Source organism: Nannospalax galili, unplaced genomic scaffold, assembly GCF_000622305.1.
Source record: "Nannospalax galili isolate Female #2095 unplaced genomic scaffold, S.galili_v1.0 scaffold120, whole genome shotgun sequence".
Classification (NCBI taxonomy): domain Eukaryota; kingdom Metazoa; phylum Chordata; class Mammalia; order Rodentia; family Spalacidae; genus Nannospalax; species Nannospalax galili.
Window position 1 is genome coordinate 4,338,388 of NW_008350324.1, and position 18,858 is coordinate 4,357,245.

At 52.6% G+C, this 18,858-nt stretch overlaps 2 protein-coding genes across 5 annotated transcripts in view; one reads left to right on the forward strand and one right to left on the reverse strand.

Annotated features, from left to right (window-relative positions):
- Rasal1 (RAS protein activator like 1) overlaps positions 1–17,427 on the forward strand; it is a 37,915-nt gene extending 20,488 nt beyond the window's left edge. For all 3 annotated transcript variants that reach the window (XM_029570577.1, XM_008847484.3, XM_008847485.3), the window contains 14 exons: positions 1,062–1,150; positions 2,238–2,355; positions 2,459–2,612; positions 2,934–2,998; positions 3,247–3,359; positions 4,796–4,988; positions 8,868–9,005; positions 9,801–9,945; positions 11,569–11,741; positions 12,654–12,791; positions 12,868–13,003; positions 14,289–14,409; positions 15,773–15,849; positions 16,086–17,427. In XM_029570577.1, coding sequence (XP_029426437.1) covers positions 1,062–1,150; positions 2,238–2,355; positions 2,459–2,612; positions 2,934–2,998; positions 3,247–3,359; positions 4,796–4,988; positions 8,868–9,005; positions 9,801–9,945; positions 11,569–11,741; positions 12,654–12,791; positions 12,868–13,003; positions 14,289–14,409; positions 15,773–15,849; positions 16,086–16,210 — 1,785 coding nt within the window. In that variant the 3' untranslated portion in view covers positions 16,211–17,427. The remainder of the gene's footprint in view (positions 1–1,061; positions 1,151–2,237; positions 2,356–2,458; positions 2,613–2,933; positions 2,999–3,246; positions 3,360–4,795; positions 4,989–8,867; positions 9,006–9,800; positions 9,946–11,568; positions 11,742–12,653; positions 12,792–12,867; positions 13,004–14,288; positions 14,410–15,772; positions 15,850–16,085) is intronic.
- Positions 17,428–17,558: 131 nt separating this feature from the next.
- The window catches only part of Dtx1 (deltex E3 ubiquitin ligase 1), a 32,571-nt gene continuing 31,271 nt past the window's right edge, over positions 17,559–18,858 (reverse strand). For both annotated transcript variants that reach the window (XM_008847483.3, XM_029570579.1), the window contains exon 9: positions 17,559–18,710. In XM_008847483.3, coding sequence (XP_008845705.1) covers positions 18,486–18,710 — 225 coding nt within the window. In that variant the 3' untranslated portion in view covers positions 17,559–18,485. The remainder of the gene's footprint in view (positions 18,711–18,858) is intronic.

Consider the following 18,858-nt stretch of genomic DNA (forward strand, 5'->3'; position numbering starts at 1 on the left):
TAGATAGCATACATACACAAAATTGGGCAGGGGATAGTAAGAGGGTGCAGATAGGCGAGGGGATCTAAATATGATAAAAAATATATTGTATGAAAGGCACAAAAATTCAATAAAAAGTCAAAGAAACAGAAAAAAGACTGCAGACTGGGCTCGGGTCTCTGACTAGGGGATCTAAGTGCTTAGCTCTGCACTGGCAACATGACCCCATGCTGGTCTGAGGCTGTGGCTTTGAGGTGACAGCTTGCTTACCACTCCCTCTTCCAAAGGAGACCAGACTGGAGGAGCAGGAGGAAGGCGTGGCCATGGTTGCTGGGAGTCATGAAGTGTCCCAGCTGCTGTGGAAAGCAGGCAGGCAGGTCTTCAAAAGGTGAAAGACAGCCAGCACATGAGCTAGCAATTCCACTCCTGTGTACACCCAGGAAAAACAAAAAGCCAAGTCACACTCACACAGCACCGTGAAGGCTTGTAACAGCATCATCCACAGGAGCCTGAAGTGGACACCACCCAGATATCTGCCCACAAAGGGACAAAATATGGTCCATCCCTTCAAAAGAGTATTATTCAGCCATGAAAAGGAATGAAGTGGTAACCAATGCTACAATGTGCATGAGACTCAGTGAGCAAAATCAGGAGGGGCATAGCACTGATGAGAAGGGCTTTGGGGGGCCAGTAGGGGGTACCTTGCTATATGTACCTTTGAAAAGGTGCAAGCAGGTAGCCGAAGGGATAGGAGCTGTGCCAGAGAGAGAGAGAGAGAGAGAGAGAGAGAGAGAGAGAGAGAGCGCCTGAAGGCCTGTGAACCAGTTCCAAGCCTTTTGATATCTGTAATTTGTGTCTGCAGTCCAGCTGTGCAGCTGCAGTGGGTGTGTAGCCCAGGACAAGGCCACCTCTGAGCCCTACTGTCCTCAACTGCAAATTAAGTGTCCCCTGGAGGCTTTGACTGCCCTGACCTAGAAGGGGAAGAGGTGGACCCTGGCAGGCCACATGCCCTCTGTGTACAGTGGTCCCAGCTCTTCTTCCAGGGTTGACTGGACTCCAGCTGAGGTCTGTGTCCCCCGCAGGTGGAGTTCACACCACAGACACTGCTGCAGAGGCCACCTAATGGCTGGTTCCGGCTCCTACCCTTTCCCAGAGCTGAGGAGGATTCTAGGTAAATGTGGGTGCAGAGGGAGGGACCAGCCTGATTCTGCGGGGTGGGGCATGGGGAACGGGGCATGGGGTGGGGACTTTGGCTTGTGGGCAGGTCATTGTGGGGGGCTGGTACCAGCCCTCCCTGTCCCCCTGGGACTTTGTCACCCAACCCAGGGGCTTCTGTGGGTCCACACGGTGCTCCTCAGCCCAGCCACCTGCTCATAGTAAACAACTGGTTCACTTGATGTATGTCAGCACATTGAGTCCCCTCATGCCTACCAACCTGTCTACACTGCATTCTTTATTTTATTGGAGATTGAACCCAGGACCTTGCCCATGCTAGACAAGCGCTCTGCCACTGAGCCACACCTGTTGCCCTCTTTTTCCTCCTTACTCTGTAAGGTCTCACTCTGTAGCCCAGGCTGTCCCTGAACTTGCAATCCTCCTCAGTCTCCTGAGTACCTGGAATAGTGGGCTTGGACCACCCACCCCCACACACTGTCTACGCTCACTCACGTACTTGGTCACACTGGCCTGTCTCCACCAGCCATTTCCTTGTTATCTCTGTTAATGTCAGTTCACACCTATCCACACAAGATCACATTGCATGCCCAATGACACCATTCAGGCATGCTCACATGTGTTCATACCACAGATACTTGATTACACAGCTCACAGCATGCCCATGAGTTTTCATACCACTCATGTCTGTGTGCACGCCTTCACATCATACATTCCCACACCTGACCACCCTGTTCACACCTGCTACTCTGTCCTGTGTGTGTCTACTCACCCTGGCCAAGTCTATCTGTCCTGAGTGTCTGTGCATGCTGGCCACATCTCTGTCTGTCCCGGGTGTCTCTGCATTCTGGCCATGTCTCTGTCCTGTGTATCTGCTCTCCCTGGCTATGTCTGTCTGTCCTGTGTGTCTGTGCACCCTGGTCACGTCCCTCCTGTCCTGTGTGTGTACTGGGCACATCTCCATTTTGGCACTTCCACACACTGCCTGTGCCCACCTTTCCTCTTGTCATCTCTGGTCCTCTGGTCCCTTCTGCCTCTCGGGGACAGCCCTCCTGTACTTGTCACTCATGGTCTGCTCCATCCAGGGGGAGCCTGGGAGCCCTACGGCTGAAGGTGCGCCTCACTGAGGATCGAGTCCTGCCCTCCAGGTACTACCAGCCTCTCACGGAGCTGCTCCTGGAGTCGGTGCAGACATCAGTAGAGGTGAGTGTGCCAGGCAGGTGGCTTCTCCTGTCTCAGGGAGCCCCAGCCTGCTCTTCTACCTTGGAGCCTCGGGTCACTTGTTGGCTCTGCTGTCCCCATCCAGGAGGACACCAGCAGCCCCCTGGCTGTGTTGGAGGAGCTGACCTCTGGGGACTGCCGCCAGGACCTGGCCACTAAGTTGGTGAAGCTCTTTCTGGGCCATGGCCTGGCTGTGCCTTTTCTAGACTACCTCACAAGGCGCGAAGTGGCTCGGACCAGTGAGTAGTCTGCAGGGCCCCTGGAATCACTCCCCAAGGAGTCTGCAGAGGGTCCCTGGGGGAGAAGTAGGGTGTCTTAGGATGTCCTACATGTAGAGTCCCCATGCTGTGCACTCAGAGGGCACGGTTCCAGCCCATTGGAGCTGTGTGACCAAGGCAGTTTGTTAAACCACTCTGAGCCTCCATACTGTGAATTGAATTGACACTTAGGGTTCTCTCTGATTCTTGAGGCTGAAAGAGTCCTATCCCACTGGGTGAGTGGGATGGGCTGGGTCCAGCCTCCTCCACCCCAGCAAACACATACTCCACCCCGCCCCCCAGATGACCCCAACACCCTCTTCCGTTCCAACTCGCTGGCATCGAAGTCTGTGGAGCAGTTCATGAAGGTGGGTAGGGAAGCCTTGGCAGGCTGGGGTGGGGCAGTTTCCTCCCTCTGCTTACCTGGGCCCCAGAGCTGGGTCTCCAGTGGCACTAGGTGGCCCAACTGGGTTCTGGCGGTTGGTGCCTGGCTTCAACCTGGGCGTTACCCTTGGATATAGCTAGCCTGGTTTTCAACTCTCCCTGCCTAACCCCCGCCCCAGCCCAGGGCGCATCCTGCCGCCCTCAGCTGCCCTGTGTGGCTCCTGCCCCCCAGCTCGTGGGCATGCGCTACCTGCATGAGGTCCTGAGGCCGGTGATCAGCCGTGTCTTTGAGGAGAGGAAATATATGGAGTTGGACCCCTGCAAGATGGACCTGGGCCGCAGCCGGTGAGTGAGGCGGGGTGGCTTGGTCCCCTTGTCCTTGACTGGTCTGTGTTGGCTGCCACCTGCCCCAGGCCTCCATGTGTTGTAGCCCCTTAGGCTGTTTTGGGCAGACAGGTCTCAGAGTTCAAATCAAGGCTCCACTTCTCCCACTTCTCTGTGACTTGGTCTGACACCTGGGGTGCCATGGACATTAAAGGGATTGCGCAAGAGGAGGCCAGTATAGAGTGGTGCTAGGCAATGATGAAGGTCCAGATAGAGGCCACCTGAAAAACGGGATCCTGGAACTTTCTGGAAGATCAGGAGGAAGCTAGGCTGTGACTAGGAGTTACTTCACACCTCCATAGACTCTCTAGTTTCTTTCCAGAACCTTCTCCCCTCCAACCAGAGGGCTGATTTCCATGGGTCCCTTGGAGCTAGATGAAGGCAATCTGTCAGGATAATAACAAGAGTCCCCATATCTCTTGACTATCTCAGATGCAGTCAGCAGCCTCCTCACAGAGACTTTGAGGGGGAGGCCACCTGCCCAAGGTTACACAACCGGAAGGTTGCAAAATAGGAATTTGAACTCAGGCCCTAAGCAGAGCCCTCTGTGAGTCTCCCAGGGGACTCTTGGAGACTGTGGGAAACTTGGTGGCACCAGAGTCAATGGCACTTGGGGATCTGGGCAGAGCACAGTGACAGGCAGACCCTGGAGTTGATGGTCCTGGGTTCTAATCTTAGCTCTGCTTCCTTCTTACACAGTTACCTTGATAGGCCTCAGTTTCTGTGTCTGTTAGATGGGAACAGACACCTTCACTGCAAGGTGCCATTAGGATTGCACCAGGCAATGCCAGGGGCCGTTAGTGTGGGGTTGAGAGCCTCTGGTTGGGCTTCTGCTGGCTTCTCAGTCTACACATGGTCAAGATAGACCCTCAGGCTGTGGAGGAAGAACACTGTGTCCAGCTGGACACAGCCCATGCTGGGGGAGCAGATAGCGGAGGTCACTGAAACAGAACAGAGCTGGGGACTACCCAGCACATTCCATACACTAGTGACAGCCTGACAGAAAGGGGACCTTCAAGCAAAGATGTGAAGATGGCAAGCAAGGAATCCTGTGGGGATTTGGTGGAAGGGTGTTCCAGGCAGTGGGAACAGCACATGCAAACACCCTGGGAATAGGTGTCTGACAGGTCCATGTTGAAAACACCCAGCAACAGGACTTGTGACTGAGCAATAGGGAGTGATGGCCATTTTGAAGAGGTGACATTTAAACTGCTTGCAGGGATAAGAGTATTCCAGGCCAAAGGAACAGCCACTGTGAAGCTCTAAGATGAGATGTGGGCTGAGTGTTCGAGCTATAACAGGGATCATGGTGTGAGGGCAAGTGCAATGGATGCTGGTGGGGTTTTTGAGGCAGCAGACATGGTGCTCCAGATCAAAGACCCTGCCTGTTCTTCCAGGAGGATTTCCTTCAAGGGCATGCCCACTGAGGAACAGGTGCGGGAGACCAGCTTGGGCCTGCTGACTGGCTACCTGGGATCCATCGTAGATGCCATTGTGAACTCCACAGGGCGCTGCCCACTTGCCTTGCGCCTGACCTTCAAGCAGCTGCAGCGGTGTGTGGAGGAGCACTTCCCTGGGGCTGAGCATCAGGTAAGTTGGGTTCTGTGGGGGCCAGTGAGGAGGATGGGGTGGGAAGGGGCAGCTTGTCCAGGCTCACATGGAGAGTGAGGGCAAAGGTGGCACCAGACCTGGGCTGCTCAGACTTGCACATTGTGTGTTCTGGAAGAGGTTGAGGATGATGGTGGGTGGAGGTGGTGATGATGACAATGATGGTAATGGTGGTGGTGATGGTGGATGATGATGGTGATAAGGAAGGCCCTTACCATGGGCCAGGTCTTGCTTTAAATGAGTCATATCTTTATTGTCTTATCCAGTGTTATTCCCATATAACAGAGAGAGAAGCTACTGCACAGAGAGGTTGTCACATGGCTAGGAGGGGCTGGTGCCCAGATAGCACAGACACAGGTGGGCTGGGTCCTGACTCTGTGTTCATAACCACCAGTCATAGAGCCTAGTACAGTGGGGACATGTTTCCTATCCTCACTGAGAGTGGAAGGGAGAGAGGAGCACAGGGCCAGGATGGGGTCCGAGTGGGTCCCAGCAGCCAGCATGGATAGAAAAGGTAGAAACCCAGGTGCTGTGGGTTCTTACTAGGTGTAGTACATGAACAGGGTGGGTTTGGGACTGTAGGGAATGGTGGGGACTGTGGCACAGTGCAGCCCCCATGCCCTGTCTACAGGGACCTTTCACACTGTTGCTGCCACACAGGCATGGGGTCTTAGTATTTCTACCACTGCAGAACTGTTTCTAAACTTAAAAAAGTATTTTTTTAAAATTTTATGTGTATGTATTTTGCCCTCATGTCTGTAAGCGTACCCGTGGAGGCCAGAAGAAGGCGTTGTATCCCCTGGCACTAGAGTTATTGATGGTTGTGGGCTGCCATGTGGGTGCTGGGAACCAAACCTGGGTCTTTTGCAAGAGCAGCCAGTGCTCTTAAGTGAGCCATCTCTCCAGCCCCCTTCCCCAGCTGCTGTTTTTTTTTTTTTTTTTTTTTTTTTTTTTTTTTTTTTTTTTTTTTTTTGGTTATAGCACTGGGGATAGAACTCAAAGTCTCATGCATGCTAGACAAGCACTCTACCACTGAACGACATCTCCAGCCCTCTCTTTACTTTTAAAATTATTTATTTAAACTTTATTTGATTATATTGTTTAAATTATTTGTTTAAACTTTGATTATCTTTTTGAGACAGAATCTCCCTGTAGCCCCAGCTGGCCTGGAACTTGCTACATAGACCAGCCTCAATCTGCCAGGTGTGGCTTTACTTTCTTATTTTGAGACAGGGCCTTGCTAAGTTTCCTGGGAGGGCCTTGAACTTGTAATCCTCCTAACTCAGCTTCTGGAGTAGCTCCGGTGACAGACCTTCACTACCAGGCCTGGCTGAGCTGGGTTTTTAAAGCTGCTTTCTGAATTTCATGCAGTTGCTCATGTTTGAGATGTTGGGGTTAATCTACCCAGACAAAGAAGCAAGAGCCACTTCAGTCTCCACACACTGGGGTAGTACTGGCCGTGGGCCACTGGCATGAGACCCCTGGTTTAATGATGAAGGTACTCATCACGTGGGGCTTGGTGGCCTAGGCCTGTAATTCTAGTTCCCTAGGTGGATCCCAAGTTCAGGGCCAGTCTGGGCAATACACCAAAGGTGTCTGTCCTTACTTACAGATGAAATCAGCAAGACTAACTCTTATGCAGCACTAAATACAGCCCTGGGGGCTGCTTGGTAGAAAGATCTAGAACCTGCTGAATGCTGGAGATGTCAACTCAATTCCTGAGTCTGAATTAAGAGCTCTGGATGCAAGTCACATCTTTGTTGCTTCTTGTTTACATGTGGGGAAACTGAGGTCCAGAGAACTTGAAGGTTGTCCCCAGACACCCCCTCCTCTTGATGAGGGCTGAACCTCCCATATCTGAGTGACATCATTGTGCCCCATTTTGCCTAGCTCTCACCTGGGCCACCTCAGAGGTGTTAAGTGGGACATGTCTGTTGTCGGGGGAGGCAGGGAGGGAAGCAGGGGCCAGCTCCTCACTCAGCTCAGCCCAGGAACCAATGTCAGTGTACCTGAGTGTCCCTAATAGGTAAGAACCAGGGGCTTTCTTAAGTCATGAGGGTGGTGAGCCCCAAGCAGCCCATCACAGATTTTATCCATGACATCATGATAATTTTATACATATCTACTTTCTCCCTCCTCCTCTTCTCCCTTCTCTTCTTCCTCCTCTTCCTCCTCCTCTTCCTCCTCCTCTTCCTCCTCCTCCTCTTCCTCCTCCTCTTCTCCTCCTCTTCCTCCTCTTCTCCATTCTCTTCCTCCTCCTCCTCCTCTTCCTCCTCTTCTCCCTCCTCTTCCTCCTCTTCTTCCTCTTCCTCCTCTTCTCCCTTCTCTTTCTCATCCTCTTCCTTCTCTTTCTTCTTCTTCTCTTTCTTCTTTTCCTTCTTGTGACAGGGTCTCAGGTCGCCCAGGCTCGTCTCTGACTCACTATGTAGCTGAGGATCGCTTTGAACTTCTGATCTTCCTGCCTCTACCTCCCAAGTTCTGGGATTACAGTATGTACCACCATACCCAGTTTATTCTAGGGATGAAACCCAGAGTCTCGTACATGCTAGGCAGACACTACCAACTGAGCCACATCCCCAGCCATCTTTTTGCTTTTTATTTTGAAGCTGTGTCTCATCATATTGCCAGGGTTGGCCTAGAACTCATTCTGTAGCCCAGGCAGGCCTTGAACTTGTGACCCTCTTGCCTCAGTCTCACATAGATAGGATAACAGGCCTGTGCCCCCAGCCCTGGCTCATGTGCACCTTGATGAGCTGATGTTGGGGGCTCAAAGACCTTAGGGACTTGCCTGGCAGGAGTTGGTGATTTGGGGACCATTGAGGGGCTGGCTCCTCCCTCTGGCAGTCCTGGGTACCAGCCCTTGCAGAGCCCACTGGCAAAGTTGACATGCCCAGAAAGCTGGCACACAGCATGGTGGGCATTGTCTTAGGTGTGACTGTCACCTTGGAATAAACACAGGCACACATTCTCAGGCTTGATATAGCCTGGCAAGCATGAGAATGTGGAGTGCTGGTGGGGAGCAGGCTGTGCCTGGGGTGCAGAAGTCCCTTTTCCTCTGCAGAGGAACCAGCAGAGCCCTGCAGCCTGGACTCTGTGTTCCAGGCTCTAGACGTCGGACGCTGGGCAGTGGGCACATAGCTGGAATCTGCTGCCTGGCACTCTGAGTCTCAGTTTCCTCACCTGGATAATGGGGAGTCTTTAGCCACTGCCCAGAGTCATTTTAGGATTAAACATGATTGAAGATTGAATGTGTTATGTGAGGAGTCCATGTAGATCATCTTGTCCCTCAGTGGTCACTCCCTGTAGCTGGCATTGAATTCAGGACAGTGTGGCGAAGACCAAGTTCAAATCTTGCCTCTGGCTCTGCCACTGGTTGCTGTGTAGCCTTGGGCAAGTGACCCTCACTCTCTTTGGGTCTCAGTTGCTGCCTCTGTGAAAGGGTGACTGTAACCCATCCTAGGGTGACTATTAAATAAAGGATTGAGTGAAAAACATCCAGCCTTGTTCTTGCAACATAGGCCATGGATCTGGGTTTGAATTCTGTCTCCTCTACTCTGCTGTGTGACCTTGCACAAGACACTTGGCCTCTCTGAGGTTTTGGTGACATCTCCCTTGGGCTGTGATTCCCAAGCACAGACAGCATGTCTGCTTAAATCCAGCTTTTCCAGATTAGTATTGTTTCCCTATTCTTCAGGTGGAGAAACTGAGGCCCAAAGAGGCAAACCCTCCTTCGTAGGCTGGGATAAGCCTTCGCCATCTCTATCTCACCCTTTTCCATGAGCACTAGTCCTGGTCTTTGCTGCCTAAGTTTCCTTGGCTGGGAAGAGGGCTTGGGGGTTCTAACTTACTGTTCTCCCATAGGATGTGAAATACCTGGCCACCAGTGGCTTCCTCTTCCTGCGGTTCTTCGCACCTGCCATCCTCACTCCGAAGCTGTTTGACCTTAGAGACCAGCATGCAGACCCCCAGACTAGCCGCTCGCTGCTGCTGCTAGCTAAGGTGCCAGGGGCCAGGGTGTCTCCAGTGGCTCCTTTTGGCTAGACAGAAACATGATAGGTGCAGAGCTGGAGGCCAGCCTGACAGAGGACCTAAAAGAGACCCCAAGAGACCCAGTTTCCTTGTGTTTGTGTTTGTTTTCTGAGACAGGGTCTTGCTATGCAACTGAGACCTGGAATTCACTATGTAGCCCAGTCTGCTCTAGAACTCAAGGCAATCCTCCTGCCGTAGCCTCTCAAGTGCTGAGATTATAAACATTTACTACTATGCCCAGCTTTCAGTTGCCTTTAAAATTAAATAAAAATTATTTAATGTGTATGAGTGTTTTACATGCATGTATATAAGTGCATCCTGTTGTGCAATGCCCATTGAGGTCAGAAGAGGGCATCAGATCCTCTGGAACTGGAGTTACTGAGGGATGTCAGCCACCATGTGAGTGCTGGGGACAGAACGTGGGTCCTCTGCCAGAGCTGCCAGTGCTCTTAACTGCTGAGCCATTTCTCCAGCCCCCAAATGCTTTTTTTTTTTTTGATCATGAAAACTCATCCCTTCCAGGAAAAATGTGAGAAGCAGGCTACAGACACGTATTCCTTAGTATGAGCCAAGCTATTATTGGTAAAGCATCCACGGCTCCTGGGTATACGTGGTAGAATTGGGCAGTCCTGGGTGGCTCTAGGTTTGGCTGAGAGCTGGGGTGTAGATTCCAAAGTGAAGAAGAACCAGTGACGCCCAAGGTGTATGCCTTCTTCCATCCATTGAACCTGGACCCACAGAGGCCTCCTTGCTCCTTTGCTGCAGGCCGTGCAGAGCATTGGAAACCTGGGCCAACAGCTGGGCCAGGGCAAGGAGATGTGGATGGTCCCGCTCCACCCATTCCTGCTGCAAAGCATCTCTCGAGTGAGGGACTTTCTGGATCAGCTGGTGGACGTGGATAGGGATGAAGGTGAGTTCCTATGGCCCTGCCACACCTGGCTTGTGATCCATGGGAGCACTCAGAGGCCCTGCCCTCAGTCTCCAGTTCCTTAGCATTAAGGCTGCAGATCTGCAGGTCAGTTAGTCAACTAACATTTTGTGTCAGGCAGCATCAGACTATTTCTGCCAGTGTGGCAGTGTGGTTAGTTCGTGGCATGGAGTGTTTGTTTTCCTCGCATCTATTAAGTGGCTGCTGTGTAATAGGTATCCTCAAAGGCCTGGGGCTGTGGCTCAGTGGAAGACTGTTTGCCTTGTATGCAGGTTTGCCCTAGGTTCAATGCCAATGCTGAAGGAAAAAAGCAGGGCACAGCGGTGCATACCTTTAATCTCAGCACTTGGGAGGCAGAGACAGGTGGATTGCTGTGAGCCTTGTCTACATAGTGAATTCAAGGGCAGCAGGTGCTACAGGGAGACCCTTTCCAAAAATAAAATAAATTAAGGTGGGGGGTGGTTGAGGAAGACACCGATCAACCTCTGGCCTCTAGGTGTACATACAGATGAGCACATGTATACAGACATACAAACACACACAAAGAAGGGAGCAAGGCAGGAGGAAATCTGGCCTCAAAGTTTCATCCTAGCAGGAGCACACATTGTAAGATAGAAGCAAATATTCTGTGGGTTCGGGAGTGACAAAAACAGGAAGGAATGCTGGGGGCAGATCTGGACTTTCAGGCAGGGTGGCCAGAATGACCCTCATTAGGTGACGCTGTAGAGGGCGCGACGAGGGTCCCAGGAAGGGGGGCTGCGGAACTTTTTCTGGAGATATGAAATTAACATCAGCTCCCAAACGGGGACGGAACCAACAGCCCAAAGAAAGTCTCATCCAATTTTACCAGACTCAGGTCTACAGCAGAATCGATGCGGCGTGGGCTCCGAGTGCTACCTAGTGTCAGAGCAGTGGAGAGGAACACAGGCTCAGACCAAACATGTTCATGTGCGCCCCATCTTGCCCTGGTAGGAGATTCTGTTGGTCCCAGCAGACAGTGACTGGGAAGGATGGTTAAAAGGTGGCTTGGTGCAAGATGAAGTTGCTCTGGCTAGGATTTGGAGAACTAGTCTCAATGGAAGAGTCTCTTGTTACAGGCAGGGAACAGTACGTGCAAAGTCCTGGGGGTTAGGAACAGCGATATAGTGAAGAAGAAAAGACAGTGAAGGAGAGGGGAGGCCAGGGAGGAGAGGCCAGGATCTGTGGGTAGGGTCTGGGCTTTGGTTGGGAGTAGTGTAGTGTCACGGGGAACTTCTGAAGCACAGGACTTGGAGTTGAGGCTGAGTCACAGTGGGGGACTCAGGTCATGGCATGGCCGGGTCCAGGTCACATAGGGGTCATCTGTGGCGATGTAGAGCCTTGGCTGTGGGCATCTTGATAGGTTTCTGGGGTGCTGAGCTGTCTGGCGCCCTGAGGGAGGTTGGCGAGGCTGTTTGGGACCTTCCTGCTTGGCGCCCTCTGCTGGCTGCCTGCCATCTCGCCTGCGGGTCTCGGTTGGAGAGGGATCTGGCTCTTTCCCTGCCCTGGGGAGCAGAGAGCCCAGCTGGTGCCAAGAGGCCCTGGGCATACTGGCAGAGGCCTCCACCGCCCTTCTTCATTTCACAGAGGCTGGTGGGCCAGCCCGGGCCCTGCTCCCGTCCTCCGAGATTGTTCGAGAAGGCTTCCTGTTTAAGCGCAAGGAAGAGTCCAGTGGCCTAGGCACCCGCTTCGCCTTCAAGAGACGCTACTTCCGGCTCAGTGGGGAGGACCTCTCCTACTCCAAGACCCCAGAGTGGCAGGTGGGGCTCTGACCACAACAAGGCGATGTCCTCTGAGGGAAACTGAGGTCCAAGGCCGCTGGTGGGACAGGGTCTCAAGGTGCCACAGCAAGGAAGTAATTAACTCCAAATTCTTGGCTGGTTCAGCACAGAGCTGGGACCACAAGGTCTGGACGAAATATCATAGATTGATGTGAGGTCCGTGTCCTCACCTGGCCGTGCCCATGGCACACACATCCGGGCCCTCACTCACTCACTCACTCACCCCTGCACAGGCATTCCTGAGTACCTCAGTGTGCCGTTGCTATCCTAGGCAGATGAGACTGCTGTTCTGTGTCCTAACCAGCACAGCCCTATGGGCACATCCAGAAATGAGAACCCTGCAAGCTGTTCCCACTTGCATTTCATTAGTGGACTGTCAATGGTGTCAGATGCTCTGGTTCCAATGCCTGGTCCACCCACTGATGGTGACCTTGGAAGGGTTATTTATCTTTGTGTCTCAGTTTCCTCATCTTCAAATTGGGGTGAATGACAGAAGGTGGTCGTTCAATGACAGAGGTGGACCAGCCTCAGAAGGTGGTCATGGTGCTTAAGAGAGTGAACTAATGGATGGAAAGTTCTGGGAGCCACAGCCAAGTACCACCTAGACAGCAGCTGTGGCAAGGATGATGCTCATGTTGGTGGTGATGGTGGTGATGGTGCTGGTAATGTCATGGTGGTGATGATGATGGTGGTGGTGACTGTGATAGTGGTGACGGTGATGGCGGTAATGATAGTGATGAAAGGAAACTTAGACCCAAAGATGTCGAGTCACTTAGAGGGTGATAGAGTAGATTGTGGGGAAAACATCAAAACTATTCATACTAGAATATGTGGCTTTGGGGACTCTGCCTGGTGCCATATCTAGAGGGATGGTGCCCTGGCTACCCACAGGTTCACTCGTCCATCCCAGTGTCCTGTATCCGTGCTGTGGAGCGTGTGGATGAGGGTGCCTTCCAGCTCCATCATGTCATGCAGGTGGTGACTCAGGATGGCACTGGGGCACCACATACCACCTACCTCCAGTGCAAGGTAAGACCCCATCACGATCAGGGGTGGAGGGCATTGCTCAGCCGTGCCCACCTTCTGACTGCCTCTACCCTTGCAGAATGTGAATGATCTCAACCAGTGGCTGTCAGCCCTGCGCAAAGCCAGTGCCCCCAACAAGGACAAGCTGGCTACCTGCCACTCTGGTGCCTTCCGCAGTGGGCGCTGGACCTGCTGCCTCCAGGCAGAACGCTCAGGTGAGGGGCTGGGGCATGCTGTAGGTGCCACTCTCCCCATCTGTTGATCGGCAGCACTCCACTTCCATCTAGGCAGCTGTGTAACTTTGGACAGGTGACTTAACTTCTCTGTGCCTGTCTCCTCAAGTGGGAAATGGGGTTGAGGACAGCTCTTACCTCCTTGGGTTCCATTAACTGATGTTGAGTTGATAGACACAAATCTCTTAGAATACGGTATGACACAGTGTTAATTATAGGTAGGTACTGTTTTCTAAGTGTCCACTAAGGAGAAGCTGCCTAGAGCACACAGTCTGACTTGTCAAGGAAGACTAGACAACAAGATGATGATGGTGATGATGACAGATTATGATGCTGGTGCTGGGGATGAATCCCTGGCCCTGAGCACTGACCTACACCCCACACTGGGTTACTGTCACCAAGCTGGGGCTTCAGAGATTTGGGGAATGCCCGAGACCCAGCCCCGGGGTGCGGATCAAGGAAGGCTTGTCTGGAGGTGTTGCTTCAATTGTCAAGAGTGGAGTGGAGATGGTGGGGGGTCGGGGGTGGGGAGGTAGGGCAGGGACAGGCAGAGCAAAGGGTGCAGATACTCTGCCCAAAAGCAACTTAAGGGAGGAAAGGGTTTATTTGGTTTATACTTCAGGTCACAGTTCATCACTGAGGGAAGTCAGGGCAGGAACTCAAGCAAGAGCTTGTAACAGAAACCATGGAGGAAGGCTTATGCTCAGCTAGCTTTCTTTTCTTTCTTTTTTTTGTCTTTTTGAGACAGGGTCTCCCTGTAGCCCCAGCTGTAGACCAGGCTGGCCTTGAACTCACAGGGATCCGCCTGCCTCTGCTGGGATTAAAGGCATGCACCACCATGCCCAGCATCAGCTAGCTTTCTTATACAGCCCAGGCCCACCTGCCTAAGAATGGCACTGCCCACAGTGGGCTGAGCCCTCCTACATTAATTAATCAAGACAATCCCCCACAGACAGGCCTACTGGCCAGTCTGAACTGAGCAGTCCCTTAGTTGGGACTTCCTTCACAGATGACTCTAGGCTGTGCCAAGTTGACGGTTAAAGCTACTGAGACGGGATCCATGGGGCTGGAGCAAAGTGAAGACAGGGAGGCCAGGGGGGCTCTGGGTGGAGCCCTGGCAGAGTGGAAGAAGGAGAGACTGGCAGTGAAATGGAGAAGCTGGAGGTGGAGCATGGGTGACAGCTGGGTTAGGGCTGGGGTGACACTAGAGTGGGGACAGACTACTGACTTGGGACAGGGATTTGCTGATGATGTTCTGTGCGCTCAGCTGCTGGCTGCAGCCGCACACATTCAGCCGTCACCCTGGGAGACTGGAGTGACCCATTGGATCCTGACGCTGAGGCCCAGATGGTATACCGCCAGCTGCTCCTGGGGCGAGACCAGCTCAGGTAGGTGCCGCCTGTCTCACCTCACATGGCCTCCCCATATTCATTTATTCTCTTTTTAATTTTAATTTTTAGGCAAGACTTAAGGTTGCCAAGGATGATCTTGAGCTCCTGATCCTCCTGCCTACACCTCCTCAGTGTTGGGGTGACAGGTGTGCACTAAATCTGATTCACGGAGTGCTGGGTTTTGAACCCAGGGCTTCATGAATGAATTCTAGGCAAGCACTCTACCAACTGAGCTGTATCTCCAGTCCATTCATTTTATTTATTTTTATTGTTTTGAATTGTGTGTGTCTGTGTGTCTGTGTATGGTGGCCAGAAAAGGGTGTTGGATCTCCCTGGGGCTGAGTTATAGGTGGTTGTAAGCTGCCTGATGTGGGTGCTGGGAACTGAACTCAGGTCCTCTGCAAGAGCAGTATGTGTGCTCTTAACCACTGAGTCATCTCTCCAGCCCCTTTATTTCATTGACAATGCTGGCAATGGAACTCAGGTCCTCATATATGCTAGGCAAGTGCTCCCACTGAACTATATAGCCCAGCCCTATTTATCCATTCTTTAGTATGTTAGCTAAGCTTCATGAGGCATGCAGGCCCCAGAGGGCCTGGGTTTCCAGCAGGTAAGGACTTGGGACAATCTGTAGTTGATCTGCATAAGGTAGAACATGGGAGCTTCCAGTCTAGGTACTGTTCATAGAACTCTTGGCTCTGGTACCTTGGGCACATCCTGTCCCCTACCTGGCCTGAAGAACACTGTTGTTTAGTGATGCGTTTCCTAACCCACTGTAGAGAAGGCTGTGCTGCTGACTTGCCTGGATTCAGACCTTGGGCTGACCAGTTAGAGGCTGTGTGATCCTCAGCTAGTTGCTTCACTTCTCTGTGCTGAAGTCTCATCTGGAAAAGGAATGATAGGGCACCAAGCTCATAGTGTTTTCCTAAGGCTCACAAGCCAGTCCGACCAAAGACTACCACGTAGCTTCCCTAGGCTGTTGACCTGGGGCAAGTTCATCATCTCTGGCTCAGTATGTACCTACTTCATATGTTAGCTATGCTGATTGAATAAGTTCATGCATGTATGGGGCTTGATAGAGTGTCTAGAACTCTAGAAATGTTTGTGATGATGATGATGGTAATAGTGATAGTGATGATGGAGATTATGAGAGGTGATGATGATGGTTATGCTGCTGGTAGTGAGGATGGTGATGTTGATTGTGATAGTAGTGAGGATAATGATGGTGATTATGATGATGGTGATGGCAATTATGGTCATAAACCCATGATTTCTCCTGTAAGTGGCAGAGGCTTAGGTAGCAAGCAGCACTGGACATCAGAAACCAGCTTTGTCTTTTTTTTTCCCTCTGCATATTTAGGTTGAAGTTTTTGGAGGAATCCAGCCCAGACACAGCTCTGGAGGTGGACACCCAGAAGGGCTCTGGTACCCTTGATGGTAAGGAAAAAGGAGTCCCATTCTTTTCCCTCATGCACATGTCCCCCAGCTTGCAGGCATAGCCCATGTCCTCCTGCTCACTCTGTTGTTTTCAATTTACCAGTGGGACCCCAGTGCTTATGAATTTGGGGGTGTTCCTGGCATGGGCAAAACTACACCAAGAATGCCACTGGGCTCCATGGTGACAGCCCTGTTAGGGCCAGCTGAATTCCTTTGGCCCATTGTCTTCCACTCAGGGGCCTGTGCAGAGGTCCTGGCCAGGCAGAGAGCAGCTGCTGCCCGTCTGCTTCAGGTGCTTGAAGACTTGGACCAAGCCCATGAGGACTTCCAGCAGCAGGGACAGGGGTGGGCGACCCCCTAGGGCGTGGAGGTGTGAGAGCCAGCTGCGGCCAAGGAGCCACAGGTCCTCAGCACACCCAGGTGTCTCCTCCAGGCTATCTTGGTCTTCAATGCTGTGGCTTGGAGCCTCCCAGACAAAACCTGGTCCTGTGTACCTGTGTCCAGCCAGGGCGTGGCAGCCTCTGGCAGGGTTCAGCCTTGCATGGACTGAACCTTACTTTGTTCTCTGAGTCTGGAGTCTTGGCTTAACCGGAAACCTCTTCCAATACCTATGGAACTGATCTGACCCTGAGCTGCTGGATACAGCCGTACCTGAAATGCCCCAGGTAGTCTGGTTGCTGGAGAGAAGGGCTAAGCAGGTTCAGCCAGAACTTCCTGTCTTCATATCTGCCAAGCCCTTGACCTCACAGATCCTCCTGACCCTCGACTGATGGCCCCATCCCCAGGCTTCTGGAAGTGGGTGCTCTCAGGAAGAGCAGGCTGGGAGCCTGGCGTGCCAGTTCATACCCTTGGAGCTGAACACAGGCTCTTTTCCCTCTTTGAGCTTCAGTTTACCCTGGATAAAATGAGCAGGGAATCTACTTAGCTGTGCAGTTTTGACACTGGGATATCCTGGAGGCCAGTGAGAGGGTTATCGGTTAGAAGTGCAGGTTCACAGGCCCCACCCAGTCACCAATTGGTCTAAGAGTTTGCAGGACTGGCATCAGGGTTCTGGAGCTCATGGGCCTGAACTGTGAGAAACTTAATATATTAGGGCTTAGGGTGCAACTTGAGAGTGATCCACGGAGGGTGATATTCTGGGGAATGTCTGGCTGGCAGCACTGGAAGAACCTGTGAAGATTCACATTGAGCTTTGTGTAAGGAAAGGTTGGACAGAAAGAACTGGTCTATCTCCCTGGCTGGGACGCAGTGCAAAAAAGCTGTGGCGCTATCCCGAAGTTGGCCAGCAGGGGTCGCCTGGAGCCGAAGCATCTCCCATGGCCAGGAGGCTCAGATAGAACAGAGCCTTTGCTGGCTCCTTCCTCCAGGGAGCGGACTCTGAGGCACCTGTGGGCTGATAGGGTATCTCAGAGCTCCTCACGTCCTCCTGGAGGCCCTGCATGAGTCTGATTTCTTGTCGCTGTTTGTGTGTGTGTCGGGGGAGGGTGTGCACTGCCTGATGCTTTTGTAGGGGAAGTGGCCACTGTCACCTCTGCATCCTTAGAGACCTGGGCAGGCTGCTTCTGCCTGCTGCCTTTCATGCTGCAGGACAGGAGCGTCCCATGGACCATCCACTGCTTCTTCGGCTGCCCTAGGCAGCACGTTGCCACCGTTCCCCAGTGTTCCTCAGAAGCAGTCACCCAGCCCCCTCTTGGTAGAAAGAGACCTGGTGAGGAGGAGAAAGAGCATTTATTTCTCCACCCACTGTGGGACTGGTAGGATTTTCAAAAGAGCAATCTCGGGCGTCCCTTTAAAGCTTGGCTGACTTCCATCCTGGCAGCCAATCCTCAGAGGCGGAGCTGGTGAGTTGCCTGGGCAACGGGCCCCTGGTTGGCCAGAGTTATCAGCCACCCACTGCCCACTTCTTAGCTGTTCCTTCTCCATCTTCAATGTGGGCCTCACTCAAAGTCCAGAGCGGTTTGGTGGAGAGCAGCAGAAGAGAGGGAAAAACACCACCTTTGTCTGCGGTAGACAGAGGTCTGGAAATGGGGAAAGAGTCGGGGGTCCCAAGGGGACAAAGAGACACAAGCACAAAATAAGACAGCCTGTCCCTAATGCCTGCGGAAGGCAACTTAGTAAACTTGGGGCTTCTACCACACGGGCTTACAGTCCCCAGTGGGTGGGTGGCAGAGCTTGGCACAGGGTTAGGAGTGAGGCACAGGGGCAGACTGTCCCCTAGGAGCCTTACAAACCCTCACCCCACAGTGCTTAACCCAAGTCCCAGGGAGAGGACAAGCCTATAGAGACATGGGTGGAGGTCACAGGGGGCGTCACAGGGGGCCTTTCTGTCTCTTCTCCCCCAGTTTTGGGGAAATCAGGCACGTGGGTGTACGTGCGTGCGTGTGTTCAAAAGGACACGTGTGTTGTGTGAAGGGCAGAGCTCCATCTTTTCTGCAGAGAGGTCACCATAGTAGGTGGTCCTCTCTCTGCGACCCTCTCAGGAAGCTACAGGTTGGAGCCGGCTGACCTGGTATGCTCCCATCATCCCAACAGCCACCAGCCAGATGCCCTCAGTGCTTCCAGCTCCTTCCGCCTGGCGGAGGGAGGCATGTGCCAGAGCAGGGGCAAAGCAAGGGAGAAAGTAGGCAGCTTGGGCCTCAGGCCTTGGCCACAGCCTCAGATACGCCCTGGGCAGTGAGCTCGGCCAGCACGTTGTCTAGATAGCTAGCGTCTGGGTAGCCGTGGCCTGTGAGGTTGGAACCGAATTCTGTCTTGTGGTGGATCTCATTCCACACCACGGTGTCCGACTCGCCTGTGGTATTGGATGTGCCGATGGTGAAGATGAGCCTGCGTTCCCAGGCGGTGATGAGCAACCTCAGCACCTGGGGGAGGGAGCAGAGGTCACAGGTGTCCCAGATTTACCATCCACTACATAAACTGCTTCCAAGTTCTGTTTCATCTGTATGGATGTGGCTCAGACCCCATTCTTTGTACTAAATAGTCATTTGTGAATCAGTTACCAAGATTAAA